General features: G+C 37.0%; 1 protein-coding gene across 2 annotated transcripts; it reads right to left on the reverse strand.

Annotated features, from left to right (window-relative positions):
• Positions 1–691: 691 nt before the first annotated feature.
• On the reverse strand, positions 692–16,167 carry LOC126968474 (uncharacterized). 2 transcript variants are annotated; one of them, XM_050813539.1, is made up of 5 exons: positions 15,824–16,167; positions 14,718–14,936; positions 13,472–13,609; positions 10,351–10,564; positions 692–3,206 (listed from the first exon to the last, which is right to left on the reverse strand). In XM_050813539.1, the coding sequence occupies exons 1-5, from the start codon at positions 16,064–16,066 to the stop codon at positions 2,755–2,757; spliced, it is 1,266 nt and encodes a 421-aa protein (XP_050669496.1). In that variant the 5' UTR covers positions 16,067–16,167; the 3' UTR covers positions 692–2,754. The 2 variants fall into 2 exon arrangements, with proteins under 2 accessions (XP_050669496.1, XP_050669494.1); XM_050813537.1 differs by having other exon boundaries at positions 15,818–16,167.
• Positions 16,168–16,523: the final 356 nt, after the last annotated feature.

Below are 16,523 nucleotides of genomic sequence, written 5' to 3' on the forward strand. Positions count from 1 at the left end.
CTGTACATTAATTATTTTTAAGTTTCTTCAAATGATAATGAATTAAAAGGAGCAATCACTTCTTAACGGCTACCCGTGCTCCTCTGCCACTTGACGACAATCTCTATCAGTCACCTCGTTATTTCCACATGCTCGTCATAACTCATACCTAACCCTATAACGCGCGCGGGTCAATGGAACCAAAACCGTAGCTACCCAACGCCTTACACACAAAAGTCATACAGAATAGATCGAACAGCCACAAGGAGCGACGTTCTTGTAGTCTTTGAGTAGAGAAAACTGGCAGAAACATCACGTAAGGAGAAAGCGTAATGCCATCACTCGAGACTTTCGGTTCCATCCTTACTTCGAATATTATCGTAAAGCGTTGGCACCGCTTATGTACTTTTTGTTATTATTGTTTTTAATAAATTAATATTGTTCCTTTAATAATATCAACTTTGATTAGGAGAAACAACGCTTATTTCTTATGGACTACATATAAATGTTTCAACTCTTGTCGACGCCTGTTTCATCTTACCTGGGTATGAGGGGGAGTTGAAACAAGTTGACGTGTTACGTTTAAGTCGAGTTTTCACCACAATATTTAACCCTTAAAATTTCGCAAGTGTAAAAATTGACCTATCGATTGGTACTAATATCATACGATTTCTGTCTATACTATTTTAATACGAGAGGTAATAAAAAGAAATTTTGTTAAAACAGTTTTATTTATATTTACATACTTTACACATTTTAATATAAAATACATAATCCATGTGTACCTCCTGCCTAGATCCTATTCTTACGACATAACATTTATAATCGAAAGGGCACAATATTCATCTATTTTACTTAAGGCAACAAAAACATAATATGATGTAGTTTACTACTTATACAAAATTATAAAATAGGTAATATGGATCAAAATCAATAACCCTAATGTTATAAATGCAAGAGTGATTTTGTAACGCTCACAAAGCCTTACTAATAAATCAATAGCACGCAAGTTGTCATTTGTAAAAGTTCGGCCCCACATATAAAGAATAATGGTTCGCCATCGAAAGAGAAAGAGTATGTAAAGGGAGGGAAAGTGAAAGAGAAGGAAGACTTTTTCAGGTTTTTGTTCGCGCTCGTTCTTTTTATGCAGCCTAATGCGGATGAAGTCGCAGGAATAAAATAGTTACGTTACAACAACCGAAAGAAACATAAATATCATTGATCGCAATAATATGATAAAATATAGGGTATGTACATATAATAGATTTAGTATCACAATATTAGATGATCATTCGGTCGATGATAATCAAAAATTTATAATAGATACTAGATAATGACTAAGTTAGATACAAATCTGGCAGTTGACAATTTACTAGAATCATTATTGTAATGATAAATTATCGTAATAGGGAATTGTCTTTTAGAGAAACATTTTTACACGGACAACTTTATAAGAACATTTTAACCGAGACTATAATATCATTACTATGCTTACCTATAATAATTAAACAAAACATGCTTTTGAAATGAAAAGAGATTGAAAATGCATGCAGACCAAACACCAACCAAAAGCATATTATTTTCAATTTATTATTATTATACAATAACTAAACAATTTGTTATTTTAAAGTAATAACCCTCACTTCCGGGATTAAATAAACAAAATTTATGACCCGTGCGCACTCAAACAGTTGAGTCGAGTCCCGCATCGTTCATAAATTTTGGTTACAAATTTAATTTGTATAACTTCAAGCGTATAGCTTTTCTTGTAAAATTTTAGTAAAATACTGAACAAGTCCTACCTAAATTTAAACTTTGTTCTAAAAGCCTCGCCTAGTATCGGAATACTGGGTCTCGAAATCTCGAGCGATTGCCAATTCCGTGGCCATCTGGAGGGCAAAGCCAAATTGGCTTCGAAGAAACTGGGCGTCATAAATAAAGCACGGCAATACTTCATGCCGGCCCACATTCTAGCGCTCTACAAAGCGCAGGTCCGGCCTCACATGGAGTATTGCTGTCATCTCTGGTCTGGCGCACCCCAGTATCAGCTCGATCCATTTGACCGCGTGCAACGCAGAGCAGCTCGAATTGTCGGGGACCTAGCGCTCTATGAACGGCTGGATCACTTGGCGTTCCGTATAGACGTCGCTTCATTGTGTGTCTTCTACCGCATTTATCACGGGGAATGTTCCGAAGAGCTGTTCAACCTGATTCCTGCCGCCGAATTCCATCTTCGCACGATACGCCACAAGTTAGGATATCATCCCCACCATCTGGATGTGTGGCGGTCCTCCACAGTGCGGTTCACAAGGAGCTTTCTTCCACGTACTACAAAGCTGTGGAATGAACTTCCTTGTGCGGTGTTTCCGGGACGATACGACATGGGTACCTTCAAAAAAAGCGCGTACACCTTCCTTAAAGGCCGGCAACGCTCCTGTGATTCCTCTGGTGTTGCAAGAGAGTGTGGGCGGCGGTGATCACTTAACACCAGGTGACCCGTACGCTCGTTTGTCCTCCTATTCCATAAAAAAAAAAAAAAGTTTACCGAAAACTAACAGTCCTCTAACTTACTAACTGACTGCGAACGTAATAGGTACAAACCGACTCCAACACTTAAATTTTTAACAGATATGTTAGTATCACACAATCAAATAAAATACTTATAAAACAAAACGCATAAAGTAATGTATAAATTTTTAGATTAATAATTTCTTAAAATTTATTTAACTTGCTTATCAAAACAAGTATTTAACTATTAAGTAATCCATAATGGTATTATCGCGCATCTCCACTTCCATCTGGCTTAGAAAACCTAAATGGCCTTAAGTTATCACTTCCAGAACTGGACATTAAACCTGGTAGTCGGCCTGTACTTGATGACCTCTTTATCATACCCGAAGAATTACTAAGTGATGAAGGTAAATTACACGCTTTATCAGCAATGTGACTAGAGTGTTTTATAGATAATGCTTTTGAGCAGACATCCAAAACTTTATTCAAAGTTTCACCAGTTATCTTGTCCTCCGGGACATTTCTTGTGGTGCTGTCTGGTTTACTTCCATACCACTGCTGTAAATTAATACTAAATATTCCTAAGAGACTTATATTAAAGGGGATGTTTAACAAATAGTTAAATATTATTCCTACAAGCAAAAATATAAGTAGACCATTAAAGAGTGTTACTAATACTCCATATGTGATATAATCGAGCGGATACCACAGGCCACCTGAAACAATATTTATATTACTTAGTAATGCCCTTACAGCTATATTCATATATATGCCAATTATAAACCTATTTCTGTCTGAAAGCGCTTAATGTGAACACATTATCAAATACATACACATTATCAATAACATATTGTTTAGATTTACAAGAGCGACGTCTCAAGTCAATTTCCTAATATGCAAATATTGGGGTTGAGCAGGTTATCAACTGTAAAGTAGATCCTGTAGGTGAAGCCACAACCTTAGAGTTGAACAAAGCAAACAGAATTTTATAACGAAGCGGTACTCGAACGCTTAGCTCAGTTGGTTAGAGCACCGGCACGGAACACCGGAGGTCGTGGGTTCGAATCCCGCGTCGTTCATAAAATTTTGATTTTAAAATTTTATTTGTACATTATCAAATATCAAGAATATACTGAGAGGCAACAGTAAAAATGTTTATTTCTTTAAATTTTGATCTACCTTCATTCACTTCGACCTTCTGAATTCTATTGTTTAAATATGAAATCAGAAGATCGAGCGCAGGCCATACTGACATTCCTAATAAGCGTTGAATGTTGAACACTATCAAAGGTCTTAGATAAATCACAGAAGACATGAAGCCACCTTTGGTCAATTAGCCGTTGTCTGCTCCTATGAATGCCAGCTGTTGCGCAATCATGTTAAGTCAAGTTAATGACAACCTGAATTGACTCTGTTAGAAGTGAATATAGATAATTTTATTGAATTAGGCGTTACTTTGCGGAGATACATAATTATACAAATGATTTAAGTTTTCTTTAGTGTTATATTGGCGGAATTAACACTAAAGAAAACTTAAATCATTTGTGAATATAGATGTAAACATTGTTTAATTTTCTATAAATAACATATTGTTATATTGAATGTTTGAACAAATACAATTTGATAGTTTTACTAAAACATTACCTCTATATTTCTCCGTTCGTTCCTTTTATTCACAGGAATAAACGTAAACTTCATAATAATTATAGTACATTTTTTTACCTCATTATTAAAAGAGGCTAATTCACATAAGTGTTCTGAATTCAGTTGGCTAATTATTGAATGATAAATGGGTTCATAATTGGTAAATGTATCATACAGGTTTTGAGAGGCGCCGGTTACTGTAGCATGCTCTTAGAATATAATATTGGATAAATCATATGATTTAAACAAAGATCTGAATCTAATACTGTTGTCGGTTATTTTGAAATATAATGCAATTATTTAAACAATTTGTTATTTTTTTATTGATAACCCCCACTTCTGGGATTAATTACACAAATTAAATTTGTAGACAAAATAAATTGTTTAGATTTGACAGATCGACATCTCAAGTCAATTACTTATATGCAAATATCGGGTCTGAGCAGGTTATCAACAGTAAAGTAGCCTCAACCTGAGTTAAACAAGAGATACCAAGATTTATGAACGATACCTCACTCAAACTGTTGGCTCAGTGGAAGAGCGCGCGGACGCAATAATATGTTTAAATAAAGTTATCTCTCTTATCTTACCTATATAAACTTCTACAATGCCAAAACTTGCAAGTGCACAAAAACATGGTTAAGGGGGGATATTTTAAATTAAATACATTGACTACAACCCTCTGCAATACAACACATTCTGCTGGCTTTTATCATTTTACCCCCCATTTTACAGACCGCGAAATAACGATACTTACCAGTACCTCTAGAAAGTAAGAATAATTAACAATAATCGTCTAAAAGTAATTTAGGATCGATAATACCCTCAGGGCCTTCGCTATGCTAAAAATATACTAAAATTCTATTTTGTTTGAAAACCAGCCTCAGAACAAACTTCTTAAAACCCTGTACAGTACTTTTTATCCTGAAATGATTTTGTAACGAATAAAAACTTAAACCGTATTTTTTCACCTGTGAACAATTCAGAACCACCCGCTTTTTTGCAAATGGGTCTTGTTTATGAAAATAAAGGACGAGCAGGACGTTCAGCTGATAGTAATTGACACGCCCTACCCATCACAATGCAGAGCCGCTCAGGATTCTTGAAGAACCCATAAATTCTGAGTCGCACTAAATAATTTTCCCTGACTTGGCAAATAGGTTAGCACAAAAAAAAACCTGATTACTCCCTTACTAATATGGTGTAAATACGAACTCTTAAAAAGCAATAAGAACTTTCCCTTAAACATCTACGCCACCGAAGATTATCCTAATGTACTCTACACTTGAAAAGAAAAGACCTGAAACAAAAAAAAAAGGAAATAGAAAAAATTTTTAAAATCGCTTTTGTAAGGTATGACAAACGTATACTATACAGAATAAAGGAATCTAAAAGGAAAAGATCACCACAAAAATGAACAAAAATGCGTAAACAAAGATAAACGACACCCAAAAAAAATAAACAACATAAAACAGCATCAAAAATCACATAAACATTGGGAATGCGACCACCACCCTCCATTAAAAAAGAATATCAAAGAAGGCAGACAAAATGATTGCAAAAGGATAAGTAAACAACATGTCAAAAACCAAAGCCTTTCCCTTTATGAAAACTAAATGGTTGCTTATGATCATATATATATATATATTTTTTAAAAATTGTTTTCAAAAGTTTTAGTTTAACAAAGGATGTATATAATACTATTAAGCATGTCGAGTTAGCCTGTAAGTGGAGTATACAACATTATAAAAGAATTTTTAAATGTATCTATAGATTAAGATAGTTGTATGCACGTTGGCTTCCTAATAAATAAATAAATATTTACATTTATATGGCTGGTGGGCAGCAGATTTAACGATATAATTAATAGTGGGTGGTGACTATCGACTATAGAGATTGGATCTACAGCTCTATTGATTGTCACAGTCTCAATATTCTAATATTGAGACTGTGTACCAAATATAATATCCCGTTGATGGTATTTCTTACATTATTGACGGTACAATAATGTTACATACAGATAAAAAGACAATAAAACAGATGTTGTAGTCTGGGCGTAAGAAATATTTATGTTTCTTTGATCCAACAGATAGAGCTCATTAAAATCGCTTACTATAAGGTGATTGGCTGCCCCATTGGCCTATGGAAAGTAACCCAAAAAGCAATCAGAGAAGATTATATTATTTATAGAAGGAAGGCAATTGAAGAAAAGGATGACCAAGGACAAACGCGGCAGTAACACCACGGCACCCGGCTCCACACTCAACGTGGACTTTTGCAATAGCAGGGGAATTCACTCGAATTTAAACGCCGTCCACCACCACCTTGAGACGGCACAGCCGGCCTTGTGTTTCCTTACGGAGCCGCAGATATCTCGACCTAGCGATACGTCATATTTAACGAACCCCGGGTACGAAGGTGAGCACAATTTTTTGCCTCATGCCAGGGTATGTGTGTACGTTAGGGAGGATATCTGCTGTTGCCGTCTCGGCAACGCATCTATGCGTGTGTCTACAGGTCCCATAGTGGTAACGCAGAAACCGATCATCTCATGGGCTGCGTTCAAGCGGCAATTGACGACGTGCTTGCACAGATCCCCTCCGCTGAAATCATAGTCTTGGGTGATTTCAAAGGGCACAATGCCGAATGGCTTCGATCACGTACCACAGACTACGCAGGGCGATCTGTGCATAATTTTGATTGGCGTATGGTCTGTCCCAATTGGTTGAGTCGCCAACTAGGCTCCCGGAAGTGGATAGTCACATGCTATCCTTATTAGATCTTCTTCTGACTACACATCCCGATGGTTACCAGATCTTTGTCGACGCCCCTCTTGGAACGTCCGACCAGTGCCTGGTCAGGAGTGTAGGGCCTATCCGAGGCCAACGTCGCAGACCACCAGCAACCCGCCGCGTTTGGCACTACAAGCCAGCAGATTGGGATAGGATGCGCTCCTTTTTTGCATCCTACCCTTGGAGCAGGATTTGTTTCCCTTCAGATGATCCAAGTGCCTTCGCCGTTGCAGTAGCCGATGTGATACTACGGGGCATGGATATTTTTATACGAAGCTCTGTAGTACCGATCGGTGGCAGATCACAGCCCTGGTTCGATGCGTAAGTTAAAGCAGCTTCTGACTGCAAAAAACAGGCGTATTGAACTTGGGTTGCGGCGCTGGGCACAAAGGATCCGAACTGCATAGTTCTTAAGGGGAAATACAACCGTGCCTACAGAATTTTTAAGCGGCAAATCGCCCGTGCAAAGTCAAAACTCGTCGTCAAAATCGGAGAGCAGCTTTCCAGTTACCCGACCAGAACACGCAAGTTCTGGTCGTTGTCGAAAGCTGCTCTTGATAACTTCAGCCAGCCGTCAATGCCGCCGTTGCGCATGAGGAATGACACCCTGTTCCATACGGCAAAAGAGAATGCCGATCTCCTGTGCGCTCTTTTCGCTTTCAACTCGACTCTTGACGACAACAAACGACGACCATCCCGCGGTGTAAGAGCACTATGCCTGAAGTACAGTTCAGACAGAAAACTGATAGGCGAGCTCTGTTTTCGTTTGACGTCAGAAAGTCGAGCAGGCCGGATGGCATTTCTCCAATCGTGCTTAGAACGCGTGCCCCTGAGTTAACGCCGGTGCTAACGCGTTTATTCCGGCACTCTTATTCCAAAGGCGTAGTCCCTGACTCATGGAAGTCAGCCCTTGTCCATCGGATCCAAAAAAAAGGAGACAGTTCGGATCAGGCAAACTACAGGCCTATTGCTATTACCTCCCAGCTCTCCAAAATCATGGAGAGCATAATTAGCCGTTAGCTCTTGGTATACCTAGAGGGTCACCAGTTGATCAACGACTGACAATACGGGTTTCGCCATGCTTCGTCGGCAGGTGATCTTCTGGTATACCTAACACATAGATGGGCTGCGGTTATTGAAAGCAAGGGGGAAGGCCTGGCAGTTAGCCTGGATATAGCGAAGGCCTTTGATCGTGTATGGTACAAGGCACTCCTCTCAAAACTTCCATCATTTGGGCTTCCCGACAGCTTGTGCAAGTGGACCTCCAGCTTCCTCACTGGGCGCAGCATACAGGTCGTTGTCGACGGATATTGCTCGAACCTGAAGCCTGTGAATACTGGAGTGCCCCAAGGCTGTGTGCTATCTCCCACGCTGTTTCTTCTGCATATCAATGATATGTTGGACACCTCCAACAGTCATTGCTATGCAGACGACAGCACTGGTGATGCCGTATACATGGGCCATGCAGGTCTCTCTCGGGACCTCGTCGACCATTGCCGGGAGAAACTTGTGTCTTCTATCGAGTCCTCTCTTGAGAAGGTCGCGGAATGGGGAAAATTGAACCTTGTCCAATTTAACCCCCTGAAGAAGAAGTTTGCGCGTTTACCACAAAAAAAACCCCATTTGTCGTATCTCCGCTCTTCGACAACACTTCCCTTAAAGCCTCGCCTAGTATCGGAATACTGGGTCTCGAAATCTCGAGCGATTGCCAATTTCGTTGCCATCTGGAGGGCAAAGCCAAATTGGCTTCAAAGAAACTGGGCGTCATTAATAGAGCACGGCAATACTTCAAGCCGGCCCACATTCTAGCGCTCTACAAAGCGCAGGTCTGGCGCACCCCAGTATTAGCTCGATCCATTTGACCGCGTGCAACGTAGAGCAGCTCGAATTGTGGGGGACCCGGTGCTCTGTTAACGGCTGGATCACTTGGCGTTGCGTAGAGAAGTCGCTTCATTGTGTGTCTTCTACCGCATTTATCTCGGGGAGTGTTCCGAAGAGCTTTTTCACCTGATTCCTGCCACCGAATTCCACCTTCGCACGACACGCCACAAGTTAGGATATCATCCCCACCATCTGTATGTGTGGCGGTCCTCCACAGTGCGGTTTTCAAGTAGCTTTCTTCCACGTACTACAAAGCTGTGGAATGAACTTCCTTGAGCGGTGTTTCCGGGACGATACGACATGGGTACCTTCAAAAAAAGCGCGTACACCTCCCTTAAAGGCCGGCAACGCTCCTGTGATTCCTGTGGTGTTGCAAGAGATTGTGGGCGGCGGTGATCACTTAACAACAGGTGACCCGTACGCTCGTCTGTCCTCCTATTCCATAAAAAAAGAAAACTCAATAACTGCCAGAAGTGCAATGAGAGGATAAAAAAGAACTATCTACATCCAAGAATAGATCCAAAGCCTAAATAATAAGCATAAGAAAGCCACAAACAAGCAAGAAATCCTAGAAATAGCAACCAGTTCCTAACAGAAATCATAGCATCAGCTGTGTAAAAACAATCAGAAAACATAACAGAGAAAGAAAATGTATGCCATAGTACAAATCGTTAAGATAAAGACACTATAATTACACCCAAAAAGAAAAGCGAAGTATTGCAAAATATCAAAACCCTGAAAACAGGAACAAGCCCAGATAATATAACTTAGGAAGCCCTTGGTCACATTCATAATAACATTTTTAATCATGGTAATAGAGCAAGAAGAAGTACCACAATAATGGTGCCAATAAAATTTGAAATTACTGTTCTAGATAGGCAATCCAGTAGACATTGTGATAAAGGGCAATCAGCTTGCTATCTGTCATATATAAATTATTTTCACCTATAATACTTAGTACTAAGCATCAAAGATCGAAAACAACCAGCCAATAGAATCAGCACGAAAAAACTGGTTCAACATTGCTCAGGGTAAAGAAAAATGGATAAACATGGAGGAGGCTTACCCTAGAGAAGCCATGCAAACTAATTAACCTTAAATTAGGGTAGGACTTAGTATCCCGTAGCACGAATTTTGAGGTAAAAAATATTGTAGTTGATAGAGCTAGGGTATATAGGGTAGCTAGGGTAGATAGGTATCATTATAATCGTGGACGAAGTCAAGAAATCATTATAAAGTCCACGATTATAATGATACCAACCTTATTACAAGGTAATGCACCATTCCAGAGAAAAAAGCATTATAAATATTGTAACCTAACCTCAAATTATGATATTTTTAAGGATCGGGTCTTTCATGGGGAGGAAAGAAAGGGAAATGCCTAGAATTTGTTTCTGGTATTCGCCGGCCGCTACCGCGGCCCGCTACGCTCGTATTGTGCGTTGTTTTAACTGTTCTAACCTAACCAATTTTAATAAATTGTAGTTGCTACGGGATACTAAGTTTTAACCAATCATTTTTCCTCTGCACAAGATATGTTTACCTGTTATATTTAGTATCATAGTATTGACAACATCACTGATCATTATCATCGGCTCCGACACAAGTGTAGTTAACATTCGGACTCCTATCTTCAAAGGGTTCATATGTTTAAATATCAGTATTGGGTCTGGCTCATAATTTTCGCAAGTCCAAAAAAACCACTTGCATTTCTTAATGGCTGAGACAAACCTTGCCACTTCTTCCTTTTCAGCCTCCTGTAGTATATAAAAAAATAGTCTTTCAATGTTAGGCCTTAGTACTTACTAGTGATTAGTTATTATATTAGGGGTTAAAGTATGAAAAAGCCGATTTATACTGAAAAGTTGAAATTCGTATTGTTTTATTTAACATATTTATTTAATCAAATTGAATTACCATTATTATCTATACATTGCTGCCATCTAATAGGAAGGTCATTTATGCCTTTGCGATAGTACTGTGGTGATCTAGATTCGACAATATTGTATGAAAGCATTTTTTAATGTAAATTTTTTATCACCTAGAAAATTGTCAAAACTCGAAAAAAATGGTAGTCCGTTGGAGCAAGGTCTGGCGAATACGGAGGGTGACGAATGGTTTCTAATAGCAGTTCCTGTATAGTTAAAACGGTTTCTCGTGCTGTATGAGGTTTCGCGTTATCATGGAGCAATAATGGTGTTGGTTTTACAATAAGGGTGTAGTTTTAGTATCATTGTTCGAAGTTTGGCACAGTAGACATCTGCCGTTATTGCTTGACCAGATTGGAGAAAGCTATAGTGAATAACACCATGCTGAGACCACCAAACAGTTACCAATACCTTTTTATTCGTAGGCTTTGCTTTAGGACACTGTTGCAGTGTTTGAACTGGGGTCAGCCATTGCATTTTTCGCCTACGATTTTCGTAAAGAATCTACTTTTCAGTATATCTCACAATATGATCCCATATTTCTTCATTTCTGTATCGATTCAACAAGGCAACACAAATTTAAACCCGCGTTTCTTTCATGATGCAGATCAGTCAAACCATGAGGCACCCATTTTTCTTATTTTTTTTATTGATTTGACGCAAATGAGTCAATATTGTTGGTAACGTTAAACCATGCCGCTTATTCCTGGGTAGTCTCTCTTGGATTGACTTCCACCATCTCTTTCAATTCATTTGGTTTTAAACTGTGTGGGCGGTCTTCCACATGGTTCGTTCTTAAGTCAAAGTTTCCATCACAAAATGCTTTTTAAACCAAAATAGCACGGTGCGTTCATTAGCTGTCCCCTCTCCAAAAGTAACATTGATATTGCGAGCTGTTTTTGCCGCGTTAGTTCCGCGTCGCAAATCGTATTCAATAATCACTCGAATTTTTTGAAGCATCCAACTTTCTTTTCTAAACTGAATAAAAGAAACAACTGAAAGTCGATAATCAAATATTGCACATTTTTGAAGTAAAACTTCGTTAGGCGCGACTTGGGGGTAACTCAGTTTTTTTTTTCTGGCGGAAGTAATGCTCAGTACAAAAGTCAAATGAAAAAAATTATTAAGCCGTTATTATTTAATGTTTTTTTTTTTATGGAATAGGAGGACAAACGAGCGTACGGGTCACCTGGTGTTAAGTGATCACCGCCGCCCACATTCTCTTGCAACACCAGAGGAATCACAAGAGCGTTGCCGGCCTTTAAGGAAGGTGTACGCGCTTTTTTTGAAGGTACCCATGTCGTATTGGCCCGGAAACACCGCACAAGGAAGCTCATTCCATAGCTTTGTAGTACGAGGGAGAAAGCTCCTTGAAAACCGAACTGTGGAGGACCGCCACGCATCCAGATGGTGGGGATGAAATCCTAACTTGTGGCGTGTCGTGCGAAGGTGGAATTCGGCGGCAGGAATCAGGTTAAACAGCTCTTCGGAACACTCCCCATGATAAATGCGGTAGAAGACACACAATGAAGCGACGTCTCTACGCAACGCCAAGAGATCCAGCCGTTCACAGAGCACTGAGTCCCCGACAATTCGAGCTGCTCTACGTTGCACGCGGTCAAATGGATCGAGCATATACTGGGGTGCGCCAGACCAGAGATGACAGCAATGCTCCATGTTTTACAAAATATTTCAAATTTCTCAGCAATATTTTTAAAAATCTCCAAGTCTTTTTATTGTTTATTTATTACTACTATTGCAATAAAAAAGTTTTCAGAAATTTTCTGACATTCGTTAATTTGTTCTCGGTTTTTGTTTTTCGTTTCCATTATTAGGATAGGCAAAGGGTTCGAGCCCATACAGCCATACTTGTTAATATTCAATAACAACGTCATTGATATGTGCTTATAATAATATAACCGTCGATTTCTTATTATCAATAATTATTTTATTAATGAGTGAAAATTTTAAAATGTGCGAATGGACAATGAATGGAATTATAAAGAGAATATATAATGAAAATAATAATCAGTCAAATAAAATGTCGGAATCCCAGGAACATTTTATTTTTTCATCAATAAATAAGCATAAAAAAGAAAATTATTGATAATGACCTGTAAAAAGTGTAATTGTTTTTTTTTCTGATGAATAATAATATCAAAATGTAACATTATATCATTCTTTGTAAAATATATAAAATCTCACTTGATAAATAATATTAATTATATTATATATTAATAAAGGCATTTTTTTTTATTTCCAACTTTGCTCAAAACATGAAGTTATATAGACAGCTTTTCCGAGAAAAAAATGGCAAAAAATCTACCTATGCTCCTAGCTCTTCAGTAATATATATGTGAGTGCTTAGTTGGTAACATGGCTTTATTTAATGTAATATATTAATGTGTCTGTTAATTATTCCTAAAGTTAATTATTATTAAGTTTTACTTCAACCGCGCTTAAAGATTACACACACACACTTTTTTAAAAGAAGAACTACATAGGTACCATGTGAAAAAAGATTCACTCACAAAATTTCAAACCATAAAGGTTCTATGTCAATTCAAAGTACCTTTTATAATAAAAAGGCAAATTCATACTTTAACCCCTATCATTAAATGTCAAAATTCATAAGGATTTTTCTAAGTAACCTCTAAACCTTTTAGATAAATTAGAAATATTGAATTGCTATTGAAAACCGTTTGTTTAAATACAAAATAATAATCTATAACATACCTTATAAGACAAGAATGCTTCATATAGATACATTAAAATTACTATCAGTATAATTAAATTCTTGTATGATATGTAATGCCATAACCAAAGAGATCCCGCAATTGTTGCTAATATACTCATGCCCCATGTAATATACTCCTGAAATAGAAAAATATTTTTTTCAATAAATATATTTAGTTCTTTATTTTTTATTGAATTTGACATAAAATGTTAGCATATGAAAATATTTTTTTTTTCAAATTAATATATCACAAGGTACCCAGACAAAAGGTGGACATCACAGTCAACAAAGTGGCCCGGAGCACTGGGATAAAGAAAACCTGGAAGACCAAAGAAATAATGGTCAAGACAAAATAATTAAGGAAATAGTGGATTCTTGGGCCCGACAGAGAAAACTGGAAAAAGTTTACCAAAAAGGGATCCATTTCACTAGATATATAACTAGATTTAAATATGTACTCACATTAGAATGAGACAACACTATCTAAATATGTAAATAATAGATTAGGAAATGGAATAAAATAAAATTAGTATTATTATTATAATATGCACTATAACACTGCTCAACATGTTGAACTGACTGAATTAAAAAATTATATTGAAGGTGACTTTGACAAAACCCCTTTTACTAGTACGCCTAACGCTAGCTGATCATGATGTTGATACTACAACGATTTAGACAACATGTTGAGGCACAGACTGATATGTTTCACTGTGAACACTAGCTGCTCTGGATAACTTCTCCCGGCGGTCCCTGCCGCCGCTGCACATGAGAAATGACACCCTGGCCCATACAACAAAATAACTATGTTTAAAAAAACCGACTTCAAAAAATCTTAGTAAAGGTTTAATTTAATACAAGTCTTATGCAAACCTAATATCTTAAATATTAATAAATCATCATACAAGCGCTTAGTTTAATCCTATTTGAATAAAGTTTATTTGACTTTGGAGAGGAAGCAGACTAGTGAAGAGTAAATGAACTAAGAAATTACAAAGACATTCCAAAATGCTAGCAAGAACTGAAGCTGGCATCTTCTCACATGAACTGAACATACAATGTGAATTGAAATTGAATGTGTATCTAGCAAGGAAGCTGTAAACTTGAGATATTGGAAGGAATTCTCATTGTAATCAAAGGTCATAAAATCATCATAATGACCTTTTATAAACTAAATTATATTATATAGAGTATTATGTACATATGTTTATTATTACTTTGGGTACAACTTATTTGCAACCTTACCTTGTACTCAACAAGATAGATGTAAACATATTCACTCCAAGCTAACACAATTTTTTCAGTTATTGTAGGTTTATAAATAGAGTCTTCTATATATCCTATGGATCTTCTTAGCATCTCTTCTGTAAGGACTGTATTTGATTTTATGTATTCATTGAGTATGTTCCATTGCGCTTGACTATATCTCATTTGAAAAGAAACATCTATAGTGTCATCTTCTTCCTGTGTTGGACAAAACAGTTTAGTAAAACACTTTTTTTTATTATGGACTGGCTGACCCGACAGACGTTGTTCTGTATATAATAAATAAAATAATGTTTTTATATGAATTTGTCAATAATATATCATAACATCAAAAATTACTTCGTAAAATATGCACCCTGCTGTCGTAATGAAAATGTTTTACAGCAGAACTGTCAAACCGTGCGTCAATAAATTCTCTCATAGAAATTATGTATGGACACATCAAAGGAAAAAAAATTGTTGTTTTTATTTAATTTAGCAGCATTTTTCTATTTATTAACCTTTTAAACCTTCTCTGGACTTCCACAAATAATTCAAGTCCAAAATTAGCCAAATCGGTCCAGCCGTTCTCGAGTTTTAGCGAGACTAACGAACAGCAATTCATTTTTATATATATAGATTAAAACTAATCCTCTTAATAAGAATCACAAATTATTATTAAGTTATATACTAATTATTGATTTTCAACTTTATGGCACAGGGCACAGAGACCAGGTATTATAGTGTAAATGTTATCCATGATAGAGCTCGGTCCTAGAATGTCGGTTCAGTAATCAGTCTGAAATTTATTTGCTCATTTGTTCCGTCACTCAATTAGAACTGTCTAAACCTGTTTACTGTCACACCTTGGATTGGAACTTTATTGTTCCAATATAGAACATAGTTCCAGGAACTATTTCAATCCAGAACTCCTCATATCTTGTATATAATATACACTTGTAGTAAATATTACAAGATAAATGAAAATTTGCAAATATCTTACAATACTTTGGAATTTGATAATAAAAGGCTTAATATTATGTATTATAAAAATTAAGTTCTTTAAGCTCAGCACTAAGTTTTTTAATAACTATACGTACACTTACTTTTCTTTGACCGCCTCTTAAAGTAATGGCTATTAAACGTTTGTAAAACCATTGACAACTAACTTGATCTACATCAGCCTTTAATTTTACTTTTGTCGAAATAGCCTTCAGATCTGGAGGAATATCATCCTCAATTATCTGACGACTTCCTACGTCCCAAGGATCTGGTCCAACCTGCGAATTGCACCTACTTATCACAAAAACTGAGTTAAATAATATCATCCAAATGATCCAAGTAAACATTTTATACTACAAAAATTAAAATAATTTCTTTTGAATTTTGTTTTGATCAAAATTCACAAAATACAAAGCAGTGAGAACTGAGAACGTAGTGACTAGTGATTATAGAATATAATCTTTGAAAGCAATGACAGCTTACACTGATAACCATAGAACAGAGTCTATTCTATTCTTCCTACTATGGCTCCTGTGGAAGGTATACGGATATCACAAGTTTGCCAATGTTACGTTAAAGTAGACCACCAAGCTTAGAGAAGGTTCAACGCGTGGTTGAGAGAGGTTGTTGAATTTAGGTTATTTTTTTGTTAAGATTCACAAACACCACGATCAGCGATCGTGGTGTTTGTGAATCTGAATTTTATTGTTAGTGTTGTTTTGGTGGTGGTAGGTATAACTATTGTATGTAAGTATATGGTATTTTTGTAATTATAAGTGGAAGTGAGTATGGAGGAGCCGCCTG

The sequence above is a fragment of the Leptidea sinapis genome, chromosome 15 (assembly GCF_905404315.1).
Source record: "Leptidea sinapis chromosome 15, ilLepSina1.1, whole genome shotgun sequence".
Lineage (NCBI taxonomy): Eukaryota > Metazoa > Arthropoda > Insecta > Lepidoptera > Pieridae > Leptidea > Leptidea sinapis.

Bases quoted from the DNA above. Each gene is read 5' to 3' on its own strand.
- LOC126968474 (XM_050813537.1), bottom strand. From the start codon at position 16,066: ATGTTTACTTGGATCATTTGGATGATATTATTTAACTCAGTTTTTGTG. The intron at 14,937-15,817 runs GTACGTATAGTT...TGTCCAACACAG, and splicing joins GCGGTCAAAGAAAAGTAAGT to GAAGAAGATGACACTATAGA. The intron at 3,207-10,350 runs GTAAACATATCT...ATATTGTTTCAG, and splicing joins TATGATACTAAATATAACAG to GTGGCCTGTGGTATCCGCTC.